Raw genomic sequence first — 17936 nt, 5'->3', positions numbered from 1 at the left:
CACATAATACAAGGAAATTTATCAATATATTGATAAACAGACGTTAAGCGATCACGATGATACACATACACACACACACAAAAAATCAGACATGCAGGTAAACATACAGCATTCACATATACACACATTATACATACCAATATATATATACACACACAAAGAAATTTACAAGGACATTTGCTTGTTCTGGAAGTCAACCAGATGCTATAAAATACAATCCGCTTAAGAAACCACAAGTGCAATCGAACGTAGGGGTATATATATAAACAGAAGTGTGTGTGTGTATATATATACATAAACACAGACATACATGATGAATTTATACGTGCATACATTACCTGTATACACACATAAATGCATCCATATATACAGGGTGTCCACAAAGTCTGGGTACATGGAGATTAACACATACTTTAAGAAATTATAATTTCTGACATTTAATTGCTTATGTTATGATTTTATTTACTCCATGTACCCAGTTTTTGTGGACACCCTGTATGTGTATATATATATATATATACATAACATATACGCATACATGCATGCGTACACATACACATATATACACACACGCGCATCTATACATACATATACACAGGCAAGCAGACACGTACATGCACGCATACACATTTATACACAAATATATGCATGCATATACATATATAAACATATATGCACACACAAACACACGAATATAAACCACCATCAAACGGCAAGTCAGTCGAAATTCCGAAATGATGATGATTATATCACGTATATAATGTCTGTCTGCTTTAATATATAAATTTATATAGAAGTATGCACCCTACCGACACTCGTATATTTTATTTTACTTCACACACAGATGGATAGATGGGTGGACGGATAGACATATGCGCCGATGTATATACATACATCGGCACCCATATATTTATATACACATACACATTACACACACACAAACTATATATATATGCACATATATATATACACGCCCGCGCGTACTATATACATATATATATATATATATATATATATTATATATATATATATGTGCATATATATATATATATATGTGCATATATATATATATATATATGCACATATATATACACGCCCGCGATTACTAATACGCACAACTGCAATGATGTGCACGCCCGAAATATACATGCATACAAATACACACAAGTACATGCATGCAAGTGTATATACATGCACATATATACACTCTTCGATATATATCCTTGCATATATTCACCCACACAAAATGTACAGACCTCCCTTTATATATATATATATATGTATGTATAGTGTATGGCCACAACCATCTTTATTAATAATGTATATGTTCAATGATATTCGAAATTTCTGACGAAAGTTCATTTTTTTAAATATTATTCTTTCGTTAAAATTTTATAGATACGACTGTGAGAATATATGCATACGTATCTATGTAAGATCTGCCTCAATACTGTAAGGTAATTCATAGCAAAAAATCGTGTTGGTCTTTTTCGATAAAACATCGAGAAACACCAAATTACATGGAAATCTTTCCATTAGAACCAAACAAAGCAAACACTCAGAAATCGTTCAGCCACGTCTTACAGAATGAAATTCTTGGAATTATATTAGAGTTAATGGAAAATTTTATTGAAATATCATGGAAAGAGATTAACAGACTGACAAGCAAATGCCAGATTTCTATCAGAAAAAATCGAGTATTGACGAAATCTTGTCTTCGTTAAAGTAGACCAAGTCTATCATAGTTCTTTTTACGCCATACTTTTGAGCAAAGGCGAAATGGTTTCGCCGAAGCTAGGAAATATATCCAGGCTAAAAAAGACACTTCTAGAATAATAACAGACTATTCCACCAAAAAGGAAGGCTGTCAAATGATTTCCATAGATTTATTAACACATAAAGATCTTCTATTTCACCTCTGTGTGTCCATATATATATATCGACATTGAACAAACCGATCGCCCATATTTCACTCTAATTCAATTGTCTTTCTACAAGAACAGCTATTTTTAAAAAATTATCTTTTGACAATTAATTTCTTAATTAATTGCATTGTAAATTATCATCTATTCCCCCTTAAGCATTAATGAATAAATACTTCAGTCCTTAAGGGATATATATATATATAAACATTCAATATATGAGGTGAAACCTTGGCATGTCTTCAATCTTCTAATTCTGCCCATTGCAGACACACAGAGAAATCAGACCATTCTATTAATTCCAGCACTGATTGTATATGAATATGTGTATATCATTGGTGAGACCGTATAATATTTCATCTTCCCACCCATGAAAATCAAAATCAAAGGTAGAGAATAGAGAATTATTCGACAATATATATATATATATATGTGTGTATATCTGCAAACGTCCATAGCGAGCAGAAACCTGTGATTTATGGCTATCTTCACAGAAATACTTCGATCTCTCGCTGTTTATGGACAGCGGAGAGGACTTCTTTTGGCTTTTAAGATAATAAATAAACAAGATATGAAAGCGTGTACTTACGTAAGACTTAAATAATAAGCACATATGGACGGCAAATCCCCAAACCACAGCAAAAAAAAAGGGAAACAAAAGTCTTCTTCGTTCGTCAAAAAACTAGTTTTTGCAAAAAAACCGTAACAAACGTCGTTTTGTCTTCTTCAACAGTTACCGTTACTTACTCTCGCGAGAACACAACACGTTAACGAGACTTCACTTACAACCTCTCGCCTAACCCCGCCACCTCTCCTCCCCTTCCCCTCCTCCTTCCTCCTTTTCAGTCCTCCTCATGTCGGCTTTTTGCTGTTGTTTTTTGTTTTTTTTTTTATTTTTATTTATTTATTATTTCTTTACACCACCCCGCCAAATGTCTGCCGAGACGCCGTTGACCCTTGTCTCCCGTTGAAATCAGACCCTGAGCTCTCACATAAATGTAGAATACGTAAAATGTCCTATTAACCGAGTCTATGTAAATGTATATATATATATATAAAACACGTATACGCATCTTTTATATATATGTATAAATATTTGAATATATATATATTTATATGTATATATATATATATTTATATATACGTATATAGATTTATAAATATATATATATATATACATATATACATTTGTATTTGTGTGTGTGTATGCATGTTTGTAGGTTTGGTGTTGACTATCGGAAAAAAAGAGTACTCAATACCAGAGTAGAGAATAATATATTTCGTTTTAGTCGATTCAGCCTCTTGCTACACTGAATATATGCATACATACACGCCTGCATATATGCGTATGTGTATGCGTATATACATATATACGTGTGTATGCGTGAGGACAAAGACAATCGGAGGAAACTGTAGAACTCAATACTTGAAGTGGCGTGTATACAGCTATTTGTGGTGCACCTGAGCACTGTATACAATAATTTCATTATTGGCTGATGAGCTACAGTGACCGAAGGGCCTTGAGTTTTGTGCTCATGAAATTGCACGAAACTCTAGACTCTTGAGTCACAGTAGCTCTTCGGCTGATATGTGTATGCATTTGTATTTATCTATGTATAACAGCAATATCAAAGATTTTTTTGGGAATCAAGCATCTTATTGCTGTCTAATTATTGATTTCTTTGTACATGCATAACATTCAAGATTTATCATGGAAGCCGAATGAGATTGAGCATTACTAATGAGGTCATCTATGAGTTAGTATGAAGTGAAATAGCAACATCTGGGAATGGGAGCCAGCTTGTAGTCTTGGTTCCCCGCAAGTATATTTTAATGGCGCTCGTCATTTATTGCTATTAAAGGAAGACAAAAACAATGTTTATACTACATGCATTACGTACATTTTTTTTTTTATTGAATTGTTGGCATTGGTCGGCCATCAAATGAACGATGTTTGTATTTCAATGTTGTCAGCATTAATTTAACACAACATCCAGTAAAATGTTTTCCCTATATAAAAGGAGGGGCTGTCTATTGTCATTTGTTTATGCAATTGTTAGCAGACTAAAATATTCCATGTGTATCGAAAAAGCTATAATCAATGGAACACCATACGAAATACATCTTTGAAACGGTAATTGGTCGAACAAGCTAAAACCTTTTTATTATGTGTACAAGGAAGAATTTTAAAAAATCTCGGCCAATCTTGTTATTTAAAGCAGTTTATATGTTTCGGTATGTTCATTAAAATATTGCTCAAGAGACAAGAACGCTTGCAGGTTACCCACCAAGATCAACAAGCAATGTTTTGGACTACTGTTTGAAATTAGATTGCCTAATATTGTGAGACATTAGCATACAAGTGCTTAGATCCCGAAGACCAATTGTTATATATATATAACATATCTACTATTAGCTTTGTGCACATGTCGAGTCGGCTACGTTTGTGACACCCAAGATTCTGAATTTTCGTAACCATAGCTTGAGTGCTACAATGGATTGCTCAAAAGACTATCCATTATTTAACAAAACACGAAACACAGTAACAGAACTGTTCGTCTATGGTAAGGAATAATTTGGATTTTTTAAATGTGGTGAATGAAATACCATTTCCTCTACGATAAAATGGTCTTCAGGATTTCCCAAAAAGTGACTACAAAGACCATGTGCCCAAATGACAATTGTTGTTATATATCTTGTTAATGGTTAGTGAAATCAGTTGTAGCATATTTTTGCAGCTTATGCACAATATTGATTTTATTATAAGTAATTGCATTCGAAGTTCAAATTCAAATTGAAAAATTAAAAATTTTAACGCTTTTTGTTAGAATATTCTAATCCAAATAGTAATGAAAAATAAATATACGGTAGCCCAAACGTCCTACAATTCATACATCATTTCTTACTTTATATTTTTGTTGCTATATATCTATTTCTGACAATTTGATTGATCTATATATATTTCTGCAAGCAAAGAGGGTATAATGGGGATGTTACGGGTTCCAGACTATGTAAATTTGGAAGTTAAGAAAATCCTAATAAACAAAGGAAAACGAAAAAAAAATTATAAATAGTACGGATTACTTGAAATGTTTGATATGTGAATTTTTCAAATAAAATTAATTTTATTTTACTCCTGCACCACACAAAAGTTACATAATGAGATTTCTAGAGAAAATAAACTTTTGACACGAATTTTCTTTGCTTTAGAACAAAAATAACAGTTGGAAAACTCGTGTACCAGTGTGCCACAATTTAAGTACTAGTTATCCCGGCTTCCGCTGACCGTATTTGCAGAAATAGTACTGTATTTTGTTATATCAATCCGCAAATTTTGCCGTTTAATTTAATGTAGCTTTTCTGTTTCAGTTAATTATTTAAAAAAACAAAAACGAAACCAATTCGGAAAAATAATTGATTTTAAAAGTTTTATTAATTATTGCTTTTTTAATCTTGCAAAAGCAGCAAGTAAATGCGGACGTAGTTTACTAGGCGCACTGACATCATTTAGCTGAGTTGTCAAACAAGCCCAATATTCAGGCAAATCGAGGTGGACAACAAGCGTGACTTTTTAAAAAGAGTTCGATTTAGCGAAGTGAGGGGAAATATTTTATTTATTCAGGGGGGAAAAGTTTTTCTAGTGTTTGTAAATATAATTTCGAAATCCTAAGCAACAAGAAGATGGTTTTAGCCGATAAAAGCTCAGACGATATACGGAACGGTCGACGCTCTCGTTGTGGGAGTCCTAATGGACAGATATCTGATGATAGCAGTGCTGCTGATGATTCTGATCATGGTGAGTTGGTTCACTTTAAGGGTCTTTCTTCATCTCTATCCCTTGTTTCATCTTTATCCTGTATGTCCTTTAAGAGACCACAAATATCCGTTTCGATAATATTTACTTACTAGTTTGCTCCCCCCTTTTTTTTTCATCTTGTAGAGAGTGGAATGAGAGTCGGAGAGGAATACCAAGCTAGAATTCCCGATTCGTGTATATCAGGTAAGCAGCTTCTTTGTTTTCGTCTTTCCTTCTTGTCTTCGAGAGCCCTGGTGAAGGGCTCAAATGGCCCCTTTCCATGCCACCTTGCTGTGTGAAGGATTCGTTAGGGGGGGAAACACATGTTCTCTCTTCTGCTCACCTAGCCCTCCTCTCAATTCCAATCGTGGCCCAATAAAACTCGTTTATACTTCGCAGCAACACTTTTTCATAACTCATTGATTATATTTTCCATCTCCGAGTTTCACCACTTCCCTTATCCCCGAATTTCAAGTCCCATCTTTTACCAACCAACCAACCTACCATCCATTTGAATCCATTTCGTCAACACGTAGCATCTTCACCTTAACTTTCTCAACTTTCCCCCCCTCCTTTGTGTTTGATTCCCTTCACTCGTGTGCAGTTTTATTACTATCTCCTTAGAAAGGGGGTCAGAAAAACCCCCCTGTTTCCTGGTAAAAAAGACTTGGGGTGTCTTATTCAGCTGGTGTCGTCGTTGTTCAACAGAATCTGACCTGCTTACCCTCCCAACCCTTTCTTCATCCCGTTAACGTATTTCTCTCTCACATTGAATGTCTGTTTAACCCCTCGACCACTCAGTCGGTGCTCCCTTGCTTCAAACATGAACACTGACCTATAATTCAAGCAAATAAAACCACTTGGGAGTCGGGGTTTTTTTTTTCTTCCCAACCGATTTCAAAAAAAAAAAAAAAATCCTCATGTTTCCCGACAAGACCCTTAAAAGAATCTGTGTTTTAATTCCAGTTCCCTTTCATGCCCCCTCCGTTTTCTCTTCCAGCCTGTTTGTCTCGTCTTTTTTTCAAATTTTGCGAGTTTTTTTCTCTATTTAATAATAATAAAAAAGCAAAAGAAAAAAGCATCCAGACCTAAACAACTGTTTACCTTTCCGGCTCGGAAAGAATTTGCACTTACAAAAGATACCTAAGCCTCAATATATGTGTGTTTGTGTTGTGCTAAAAGGAAAATTTGTAATTTATTATATATATTTTGTTTTTAAATTATAATTGTATAAAATCGATCTCGCTACAAAAGAACAGTTTTAAATGGCATTTAGTTTGACAAATGTACGCATCCGTCCTACAGCGATGTCGAACTTTCACATCGAATAATTATCGAACTATTTTGTTTCTCTTCCAACTTCCCTAACAATCGCGAATTCGTTTCTTTTTATTTATAAAGCTTCCATCCTTTATTTAGTGATGCAGATGGAGCTTTTTTAAGATGAGTTTCTTTGCAATCTTTGTTATACGTGTCATTTTTAATCCAGCGTGCAAATAGAGGCGCGAATATCCTTCCATACTTTTTGGACTTCGAACATGAAATGTCTCACGTAGGAGAACTGTTTTCTACCTTTTTGTGAATCAGAATCTATTGCTTAAAAGAAAAAAAAGGAATAAAAAATACAAATTTATATGTATATACTAGTTTATAGTTGCTTAATGTTTTGTTATTCTCCTTTAACGACTTTAAGCTATGTACACCCCCCCTCTTTTTTTTTTTATATATATATTTTAGAGGAGTCGAATCAGTCCTAGAATAATTCGGCGTCAGAAATGGATAGTAATTTATAGAGCTTTTTGTGATCAGTGTATGGACTTTCTTTACTAATATTTTTCTTCTTTATATATATATATATATCGAAAGATAGACGCTTATACATTGGCTTTGACACCGAGACACTGCTCATCCCTAGAAACAATCATTTTTTGCTGCTAGGTCTAATTAATTTCCCATGGCGACTCCATATTCTTCACAGGCAGAATGTATGGCAAACGCTGTGTGTTTCCTTTTTCAAGATCTGAAAGTATTTTTCAACCTTGGGCGAACACACAGTACAAACTATGTCCTTACTCTGTGTGGAATAAATGAAGTTCTTATCTCATCTCTCTAGTTGCAGAAGGCTTAGGATACTTAATTCAATTCCACTTGGCTCAGTGTAGCAAGCTGGATTGGAGAAAGTAAGCTGCGGTAGGCTAGCTTGCTATTCAGGAGTAGCTTTGTCTCGCATCCGTTTAACGCCTTTAAAAAAAAAAAAAAAAAAAGACCCCCCCCCCCAAAAAAAACTAGTTTTAAGCAGCAGTCCGATAACCCATTGTGTAGGTGAAAAGCTTTAGCTTTTAACTATGTTCAACAGTAATTGTTCATAGCTGGAGCGCCTAGGCATTGACTGACTGACGGCTAAGAGTATGATGTCCCCCACCTCAGACATCGGTCTAGCGTGGGGCAGTGTCCTCTCCATGTCTCGCCTCCGATTACTACTAGGCCGAATTATGCTCCACTAAACTACTTTATCTTGAAAGATTTACCGATTTTTGTTCACTTGCTTCAGTCCAGTTCTTTTACAGAACTACATACACTTTACTTTACTGCAACTCCATCCAATAAGGGGATGTAGGGGGGTTCAGAAAACAGTTAATATTGGTTTCAAATTTTGGCACAATGCCAGCATGTTCGGGGGAAGGGTAAGTCGATTATATCGACCCCAGTGTTTAACTGGTACTTATTTTATCGATCTCGAAAGGATGAACAGCAAAGTCGGCCTCGGCGGAATTTGAAGAAAACAGTTAATATTCCATCTAAGTGGTAGGAGGCAATTTTCCCAGTGGTTTCGAATTATACAATCTTGCGTTACTTGAAATTTCTTTTTCGTATTCCATCCGAAACTGTACATAGTAATGCCGTGTGTGTCTGAGTTTAAGTATACGTAACAATGAAAGCAGCCTTTCACTATAATTGAGGTTTTGTGATATAATTTCTTTTTTTATGTGTAATCCCAGGGAGTCAAGTAATTCCCCTGGTGTTATACATAGAACCAACCCGCTCATGTCTCTTCAACATATTCCGGCTTTACGTTTTGAGTTCAAATTTCACCAAGGTTGGCTTTGTCGATGAAATAAGTACCGGATTCCAGGCCTTATGCCCATAGTAGAAAGGATTATTTATTAGTATTATCGGGAGCGGCGGACATAAAATGATAGCGGTATTTAGTTGCTTCTCTGAGTTCCAGTTGGGATTAAAACATTAGTTGGCGATCTTTCGTCTCTAGTAGACCTTTCCGTCGATTTCCGTAAATTTTTTTTTTTTTTTACATATGGGCTTGCGGGAACTTTTGAAGTAATATACATACATATACACATACACCGAGTAAAAAATTTCAGTTATCTCTTTCTTTCACACATTACTCTGTCTCTTCACACACACTAACAGAAGCACTTCACTTACACAACATACTGTCTGTCTCCCACACCCCATCAAACACACACGCACACACACACACACACACATGTACATCAATGCTCCCATGCACGGTAACTTCAAAAGAACTTCCCTCGTCATACAATCGCTTTCTCTGAGTCTCTTTCGCTCTCATTACTTCAAAAGTTCCCGCAAGCCCATATGTAAAAAAAAAAAAATTTTTTACGGAAATCGACGGAAAGGTCTACTACAAACGAAAGATTGCCCATTAGTTGTAGCGAATCGACTTTTCCTTTCCAGCCCGGTAAAATCAGTTCAGTATTAAGGTGGGGAAATACACCGTTTGTGCCCTTCCCGCCATTGTTCCTTAGAAAGTATGGAATGGTAAAATCTTGTCTGCGTCTGATAAAAAATGCCTTGCAGTATTTGTTTCGGCCCTTCACGCAGGGGTCGACTTTTCTGTTCATCGTGACGGGATCGATAAAATAAAGTACCAGTCGAGTACTAAGGTCAATTTTATTGATTAACCAACCGCTCCAAAACTTGGGGAGCCTTGTGTCTGTTAGAAACGATTTTTTTTTAAAGGAATCGCAGAATCACGAGTTCAAAACCCTCAGTCGATATATTCGATTTTTCGTTCCATCCTAGATTTACACCCACATACACACGTGTGCGCGCGCTTATTTTTGAAAAACTCAATCATGTAATCGAAAATTGGGTGCTTGAATTCTGTATTTATGTCACATTGCTGGTAACAACGGTTATTCTCCTCCAGTCTTTCCTTAATTTGTAATTAGGACTCATGGACATAGCTATGTAAAGTTCGCTATGTGATAAAGTGGTTTGGGACTGTTCTACTTCACGGTATCCTTACCATTAGCATCTAGAAAGGCGGCGAGCTGGCAGAAACGTTTGCACGCCGGGCGAAATGCGTAGCCGTATTTCGTCTGCAGTTACGTTCTGAGTTCAAGTTCCGCCGAGGTCGACTTTGCCTTTCATCCTTTCGGGGTCGATAAATTAAGTACCAGTTACGCACTGGGGTCGATGTAATCGACTTAACACCTATGTCTGTCCTTGTTTGTCTCCTCTGTGTTTAGCCCCTTGCGGGTAGTAAAGAAATAGGTATTTCGTCTGCCACTACGGTCTGAGTTCAAATTCCGCCGAGGTCGACTTTGCCGTTCATCCTTTCGGGGTCGATTAAATAAGTATCAGTTATGCACTGGGGTCGATGTATTCGACCGTTTGTCTGTCCTTGTTTGTCCCCTCTATGTTTAGCCCTTGTGGGCAATAAAGAAATAAGAAACGTTAGCACGCCGAGCGAAATGCTAAGCGGTATTTCGTCTGCGTTACATTGTGAGTTCAAATTCCGCCGAGGTCGACTTTGCCTTTCATCCTTTCGGGGTCGATAAATTAAATACCAGTTACGCACTGGGGTCGATGTAATCGACTTAACACCTATGTCTGTCCTTGTTTGTCTCCTCTGTGTTTAGCCCCTTGCGGGTAGTAAAGAAATAGGTATTTCGTCTGCCACTACGGTCTGAGTTCAAATTCCGCCGAGGTCGACTTTGCCGTTCATCCTTTCGGGGTCGATTAAATAAGTATCAGTTATGCACTGGGGTCGATGTATTCGACCGTTTGTCTGTCCTTGTTTGTCCCCTCTATGTTTAGCCCCTTGTGGGCAATAAAGAAATAAGAAACGTTAGCACGCCGAGCGAAATGCTAAGCGGTATTTCGTCTGCGTTACATTGTGAGTTCAAATTCCGCCGAGGTCGACTTTGCCTTTCATCCTTTCGGGGTCGATAAATTAAATACCAGTTACGCACTGGGGTCGATATAATCGACTTAATCCGTTTGTCTGTCCTTGTTTGTCTCCTCTGTGTTTAGCCCTTGTGGGTAGTAAAGAAATAGGTATCTTACCATAAGCATCTAGTCGGCCCAAGTCGTGAACGAGAAGAGTGCATTTGCCTGTCGGATTGAATTGTCCCTACGATTGTGGAGTAGACTTAATGCAGCTCTCCTTTTACGATGACCACCTGACTTTTGAGTGGCTTTAAGTTCCCAGTATTGCAAACTCTCTCTCTCTCTCTCATGCCTATGTGATTTGTTTCTGACAAAATATTGATTGCTCAATATCTAAGGGATTAAATTCTTTCTATAATTATACAAAATGGTATTCTTAAATCCTGGAGAGGGCGCTGGATGGCAGAATTGGCAGAGCGTTATGAGAAATATTTTGTGTAGGTTTGTCCCCTTTACGTTATGGTTTTTAAATCCCGCAACTGTCGGCTGCGTTCCGATAAAGTAAGTGTCAGTTACAGAAGGCGATATAATCGATTAATATTTCTCCCTTTGAGTGTTGTGTCTGTTAGAAATCATTCTTAATTTCAATCAGCTATCTACCTATGCGTGACGTCTAGGATCTAGCATTTTATTTCTTTACGTTTCCTAACGATGACTCAAGGTTTTTTAACTATAAACTTGTTGACATCGTGTTCGTGTTGGTGAAATAACAAACAATTAGAAACCTTTTAGTTTTTATTTGCTTTGATCTGAAAGATATTCCTTGTTTTGGTATTGTTAATCAAGTGTTTCAATTCAGGGAATTTGTTATTTTCAGATTCTTTGATTCGTTGTGTGTGTGTTTGGTTTGGTAACTCTTGGAATATAGTCTATTGATTTGGTCCTTCTTCCTATGACTAAACCATTCCAACTCCGCATAGCCTGATATTACTTGTGATATACGATTCTATAGAATTTCCTTTCCTTGTTTTACCAGGGTTTATTCCCAATCAAACAGACTAATATTAAAAAGAATTGTGGCCGTGAGAATATATATGTATACGCATATATGTATATATATATGCGTTTATATCTGTATGATTGTGTCTGTACATATATGTATCAAGATATGAATCAAAGTTCCTGAGCCATAGGCTCATACGGTCGCCTTCCCAGATTCTGTGGTGTATATATTCTTCCTCTGTATGGAATGCCGGTCTGTTGCTGGACTACTCGGTTTTGCCAGCTGAGTGGACTGGAGCAATGTGAAACGAAGCATCACCTGGTCCAGGAATTGAAATCACTAACTTACAATCATGAGTTGAAAACCCTAACGACTAAGCCACGTGCCTCTACATGTATTTCTATACATACATGTGTGTATATTTACATGTATAGATATATGTATATATGTGTCTATGTATATAAATATGTATACCTGATGACAGAGGAAGATCACTGACTATTGCCCTTGCAAAATGTCAGCAATGCCTATGCTTAAGGTTATTGCACCTGTTGTCAGCTTTACTCTGGCTTGCACCCACATCTTCCATGCTCACCCTTAGTGCCTATCTACTCAACTAGGTTTTGGAAAGTTGCCTTGCTGCTGATAGTGCAGTCTAAAATCTTAGGTCCAAAAAGGCTTGCACAACACCTCATAGACCTTTCTGTCCTATTGATATGATCCAGAAACCAGCCAAAGCAAGATATTCAGTACCGATATTGGTTGCAGACTCTGGAATGTGGGAGCACCATGATCTAAAGTGCAAGTAAAAGATGAAAAAAAATGTCCAATGCAATTCCTGCATATCTAGTTTATATCAGAGTGCCTTACTCTTGGTTGTCTTCCAGTATGCCAGACACTAACCTGGAATTTCTGAGGACCTGTGCTATTGCTAGATGGTTGTTGAACCTACACCGAGTTCTTGTTAATCCTGCTGGGTTTCTAGGAACCCTTCTCACCAGACAAATCTAGTGGGAGGTGGGGGGCAGTTTAGTCATGGACAACCTGACTATGCATCAGGTTGTACTGGATTCCATATTACCAGTAACACTCGTGAGATCTCACAAGTGACCTGACATGTGTACCTATGGATATATATACATACACACATGTATACACATAAGAAATATGCATCTACATATATATCTGTTGGAGGGTGTGTATATATATATATATATAGAGGAAGAATTTACGGATTTTTTCTCTTACGAGGTTTTTCACGCTGACTACTGATAATTCCTTTAAAGATTTTATCCTCAATTGTTAATTTATATTTTTCACCGGAATAGTTCAATACTGAATTTTTATTCCGACTAGGCAATTTGTTACCGAAATGCATTGCGAAAAAGCCCGCCATTTTCATAGATATGTAAGGATAAACATTCGTACATGCTACGACGAATTCTACGGTTGGCTATCGAGTTTGTAATGTTATGTTTTTTCTTATATTTCTTGAGTTTGTTGCACTGACGAACATGATATGCATATTCTGCATTAAATGCGAAATCACATGTGATATGTAACTGAATTCTTTCTTAAAATGATGTGTTTTGAAGTTTTGCATTCGGTAAAATTTTGTTTATTTTTAGTAGTTTTGACCGCATTGGTCCCTCTTAGCGTGTTGGTATCTATGAATAGTAGTACCCTCAATATAATATAAATGAATATTTTCAAAGAGGAAGAATTTACGGATTTTTTCTCTTACGAGGTTTTTCACGCTGACTACTGATAATTCCTTTAAAGATTTTATCCTCAATTGTTAAAATATATATATATATATATATATATATATATATATATATACATACACATGTACATTTGTATGTATGTACAGAATAGTATATTGGTAATAACTTTAGTCAGAAGAAATGAAGGAATTCTTCCTTATTTCATCTATATAGAAGTACAGAAAGTCTTTGTATTTTCCAAAGAAATGAAATAAAATGAATTAAAGTTGATATTTACATCTATAATTTCTTCATCTAGTGCCAAAATATTTTGCTCCTCTTTCTCTGGCAGTCTGTCTGTTTCTCTCAATATATATGTATATCTGTATTTATTACCATTATTATTTAATGTCCTTTTTTTCCAGGTTCTTTGATTGCTTTGATATATGATTTCTACAACTGGATTCCCTTTCTAATGCCAATCCCTTCATAGTGTTCTGGGTGCTTTTTACATAGCACTAAGTTTTTGCAAGACACCTCAACTGAGTGGGGTACGGAATAGAAGAATAAAAAACTAGGATAGAGGGATGAGCAGGTGTCTTGCTGAAAGTGAAAATAGTGTGACAGATGATTAGGGATATGGAATGAGTTGGTTGCAGAGAATCTCAATTCAAGGGAAGTGAAGGAAAGAGATGGGATAACATAGAATAATGAGTGTTAGAAAATGAGTTGTAGAGGAAGGCTTGACAGAACCTTTCATCTTGGTCCCCTGTCATTTCCTCTGACAGGCTCAACATCTTGAGGTCAGACTTCACTGTGTCCCAAGTCTTCCCTTCCACAAGTCCTTCTACAAGTCCTTTTCAATTTCTAAATTGTTTTTATAAATTCTTTTGTACATACTTAGCATTGTTAATATATTTTTTCAAAATTCATACTATTTTGATATTAATAAAATCATGTTTTGTTTGTCTTAGTAAATAATAATAAGAAATCAAGAATAATCAATATAATAATTAAAATATACACGTAGATCACACAAGTTTGGCAGATGCAAGTTTTGCAATGCAAAGTTGGCAAAATTTCATTGTTCCTTCATTTCTCCACCACCACAATGACATGGTGCAACATTTTCTTCATTGTCTAAAAGGTCCATTTTTTTTTCATAAAAATGCGACTGCCTTCATCTTGTTACTGATTACATTTGTAAAATTCTTTAACCAACATCTTGAGAGTTTTTAGAAATTGAAAACTAAACTAAAACGTAACCTAAAGAAATCTCCCTTTAAATTATAGATAACATGCCAAAGTAGCATCATATCTGCCTTTCACTCTGAGAGAGACTGCTGTGTAACAAAAGCACCCAGTACACTCTGTAAATTGGTTGACATTAGGAAAGACATTTAGCAATAGAAACAATGCCATAGAAGACATTGTTGCTTACAAGTTCCTGCTGTACTCTCCAATCTATGCCAGCATGGAAGAAAAGAAAGTTAAATGATAATGACATATACGTACATGTATATTACGAAACAGCTGTAAACATAGAATAAATATTTTGTCTCACTTCTGAATTTGATTAATATACATTGTTCTCATCATTATCACCACCTCTACCAGTGCCCCCTCCCCTTTCAAAGGTTCTTTGTTTTGCAAGTTACTTGGTGACCCTGCCAGTGCTGGTGCCATGTAAAAAGTATCCAGTCCACGCTGTAGAGTGGTTACCATTTGGAAGGGCATCCATCTGTAAAACCCATGCCAAAACTGATCTCACTTGTGCTAGTGTCAAGTAAAAAGCACTCAGTCCACTCTGTGGGGTGGTTGGTGTTAGGAAGGGCATCCTGCCATAAAACCCATGCCAAAACACAGTCTGATGCCTGTCAAATCATCCAACCCATGCCAGCATGGAAGGCAGATGCTAAATGATGATCACTTCATGTCTGCTTTCCACACTAACACTCTCCCCGATCCCTTATCTAGTGGGTGATGCGGAAACTGGAGATTGACGAATGGTTAATAAGGGCTGTTCAGGCCCTATACAGAGAGGCTGTTAGTAAGGTTAGCATTGGCAATGAGTATAGTGAAGAATTCCGGGTAGAAGTAGGGGTCCACCAAGGTTCAGCCCTCAGTCCCTTTTTGTTCATCATAGTCCTCTAGGCAATAACAGAGGAATTCAAGATGGGTTGCTCCTGTATGCTGATGACCTGGCCCTCATAGCAGAATCACTAATGGAACTAGAAAAGAAATTTCAGGTGTGGAAGCTAGGTTTAGAATCAAAAGGTCTTAGAGTCAATGTAGCAAAGACCAAAGTTCTAGTAAGTAGGAAGGTGAACTCATCACACATGTCTTCAGGTAGGTGGCTTTACTCGATTTGTAGAAAAGGTGTTGGTAGAAACTCCATAAGATGTACCCAGTGTAAGCTATGGACACATAAGAGGTGCAGCAACATCAAAGGAGGATTAACCGAGAAAATAGCTTTCGTGTGTCGCAGATGCACGAGGGCAATAAACACTACAGATGTTCAGAAAACAGATTCCATCACACTCCAGGGGGAGAAACTAGAAGTAGTTGATAGCTTCTGCTACCTGGGTGACCAAGTTAATAGTGGGGATGGATGCTCAGAGAGTGTTACCACTAGAATAAGCATAGCCTGGGCAAAGTTTAAAAAACTTCCACCCCTACTGGTGACAAAAGGCCTCTCGCTCAGAGTGAAAGGTAGATTGTTTGATGCATGTGTGCGAACTGCCATGCTTCACGGCAGTGAAATGTGAGCCATGACTGCAGAGGACATACGTAGGCTCAAAAGAAATTAAGCTGGATGTGTAATGTCAGTGTGCACACATGACAGTGTAAACGCCCTGAGAGAAATGTTGGGCATAAGAAGTATCAGATGTGGTGTGCAAGAGAGACGTTTGTGCTGGTATGGTTATGTACTATGGATAGATAAGGAGAGATATGTGAAGAAGTGCCACTCCCAAACAGTTGAAGGAATCAGGGGTAGAGGTAGGAAGACATGGGATGAGGTGGTCAAGCATGACCTTGGGCCTCACAGAGGCAATGACGAAAGAGCGAGACCTCTGGAGATATGCTGTGACTGCAAAGACCCGGAAAATAAAGTGAGTTAGTTCATGGCTGTATCCTACACCAGTTTCGCATAACCAGCCCCAGCCCCAGCCCATTCAAAAGTACCTTGGATCGTAGGGTGACCTGCTGTGCTTGAGGAGACCTATTGAGTCAAGTACATCAACATCAAAATAAAAATCAAATGGAAATTGTGGTTGTGATACCCTTGCCGGTGGCACGTAAAATGCACATGCCGATTGTGGCTGATGCCAGTGCCGCCATTGACTGCCTTCCATGCCAGTGGCACATAAAAAGCACCAACCAGTCGTGTCCGTTGACAGCCTCCTCTGGTCACTGTCCTGGTGGCACGTAAAAAAGCACTCACTACACTCACGGAGTGGTTGGCATTATGAAGGGCATCCAGCTGTAGAAACTCTGCCAGATCAAGATTGGAGTCTGGTGCAGCCTCCTGGCTTCCCAGATCCCAGTCGAACTGTCCAACCCATGCTAATATGGAAAACGGATGTTAAATGATGAGATGAGATATATATACATATATATATATATATATACATACACACAAAGGTGTATATATGCAAGCATATATATATGTTTTATTTCACTCTCTTACTGTGTGTATATATATACGATGAAGGACTGAAATATCTGGTGCCTCGCTGTACTTGAGAAGACCTGTTCTTCACAGCAGAGCTGTTAATGTTACTCCCCCTGCAAGAGCCCTATGTGGGCACCATGTAAAGTGCCCCATGCCAGTACCACATGAGAAAGCACCCATGCTGGTCCCATGTAATACCATCTGTGCCAGTGCCACATAAAAGGCACCCAGCACACTATAAAGTAGTTGGTGTTAGAAAGGGCATCCAACCGAAGAAACCAAGCTGAATGACTTGAACATGATGCACTTGTCCTTGCCACTAAAGTCAAACTATCTAACCCATGCCAGCATGGAAAATGGGACGTTAAATTATGATTTTACACACACACATTCATATTCATATTCACACATCCATTATCAACAATTTATTTAGCTTATATGTGTTTCCAATAATCTAGCAGAACATGGGTAAGCTAAAGAAATCGTCAATAATGAATCTTCATTCTTTTTTTTTTCCTAATATACCCTGTCATTAATACACTGATTGTAATTGGTGTTCTATATCTGATTTACAAGTTGCCTCTATTACAAGGAAAGAATAACATACGGATTACTATTGTAATAATTAGACAATTTAGTTAGCCCCAGTTCTATTTCTGCAGAATTCTTTAGTGTA

At 37.2% G+C, this 17936-nt stretch overlaps 2 protein-coding genes across 7 annotated transcripts in view; one reads left to right on the top strand and one right to left on the bottom strand.

Moving 5' to 3' along the window:
* LOC115217008 (CLK4-associating serine/arginine rich protein) overlaps positions 1-2704 on the bottom strand; it is a 116085-nt gene extending 113381 nt beyond the window's left edge. For 2 of the 5 annotated variants that reach the window (XM_036507121.1, XM_036507122.1), the window contains exon 1: positions 2512-2704. The gene's annotated coding sequence lies outside the window, so the exon portion shown is untranslated. The remainder of the gene's footprint in view (positions 1-2511) is intronic. The other 3 variants (XM_029786532.2, XM_029786530.2, XM_029786531.2) reach the window with 3 other exon arrangements.
* Positions 2705-5429: 2725 nt separating this feature from the next.
* The window catches only part of LOC115216992 (REST corepressor 3), a 49458-nt gene continuing 36951 nt past the window's right edge, over positions 5430-17936 (top strand). For both annotated transcript variants that reach the window (XM_029786490.2, XM_029786489.2), the window contains exons 1-2: positions 5430-5718; positions 5863-5922. In XM_029786490.2, the coding sequence (XP_029642350.1) occupies positions 5604-5718; positions 5863-5922 (175 nt within the window). In that variant the 5' untranslated portion in view covers positions 5430-5603. The remainder of the gene's footprint in view (positions 5719-5862; positions 5923-17936) is intronic.

The sequence above is a fragment of the Octopus sinensis genome, linkage group LG11, assembly GCF_006345805.1.
Source record: "Octopus sinensis linkage group LG11, ASM634580v1, whole genome shotgun sequence".
Classification (NCBI taxonomy): domain Eukaryota; kingdom Metazoa; phylum Mollusca; class Cephalopoda; order Octopoda; family Octopodidae; genus Octopus; species Octopus sinensis.
This window is presented reverse-complemented; position numbering and strand designations above follow the sequence as displayed.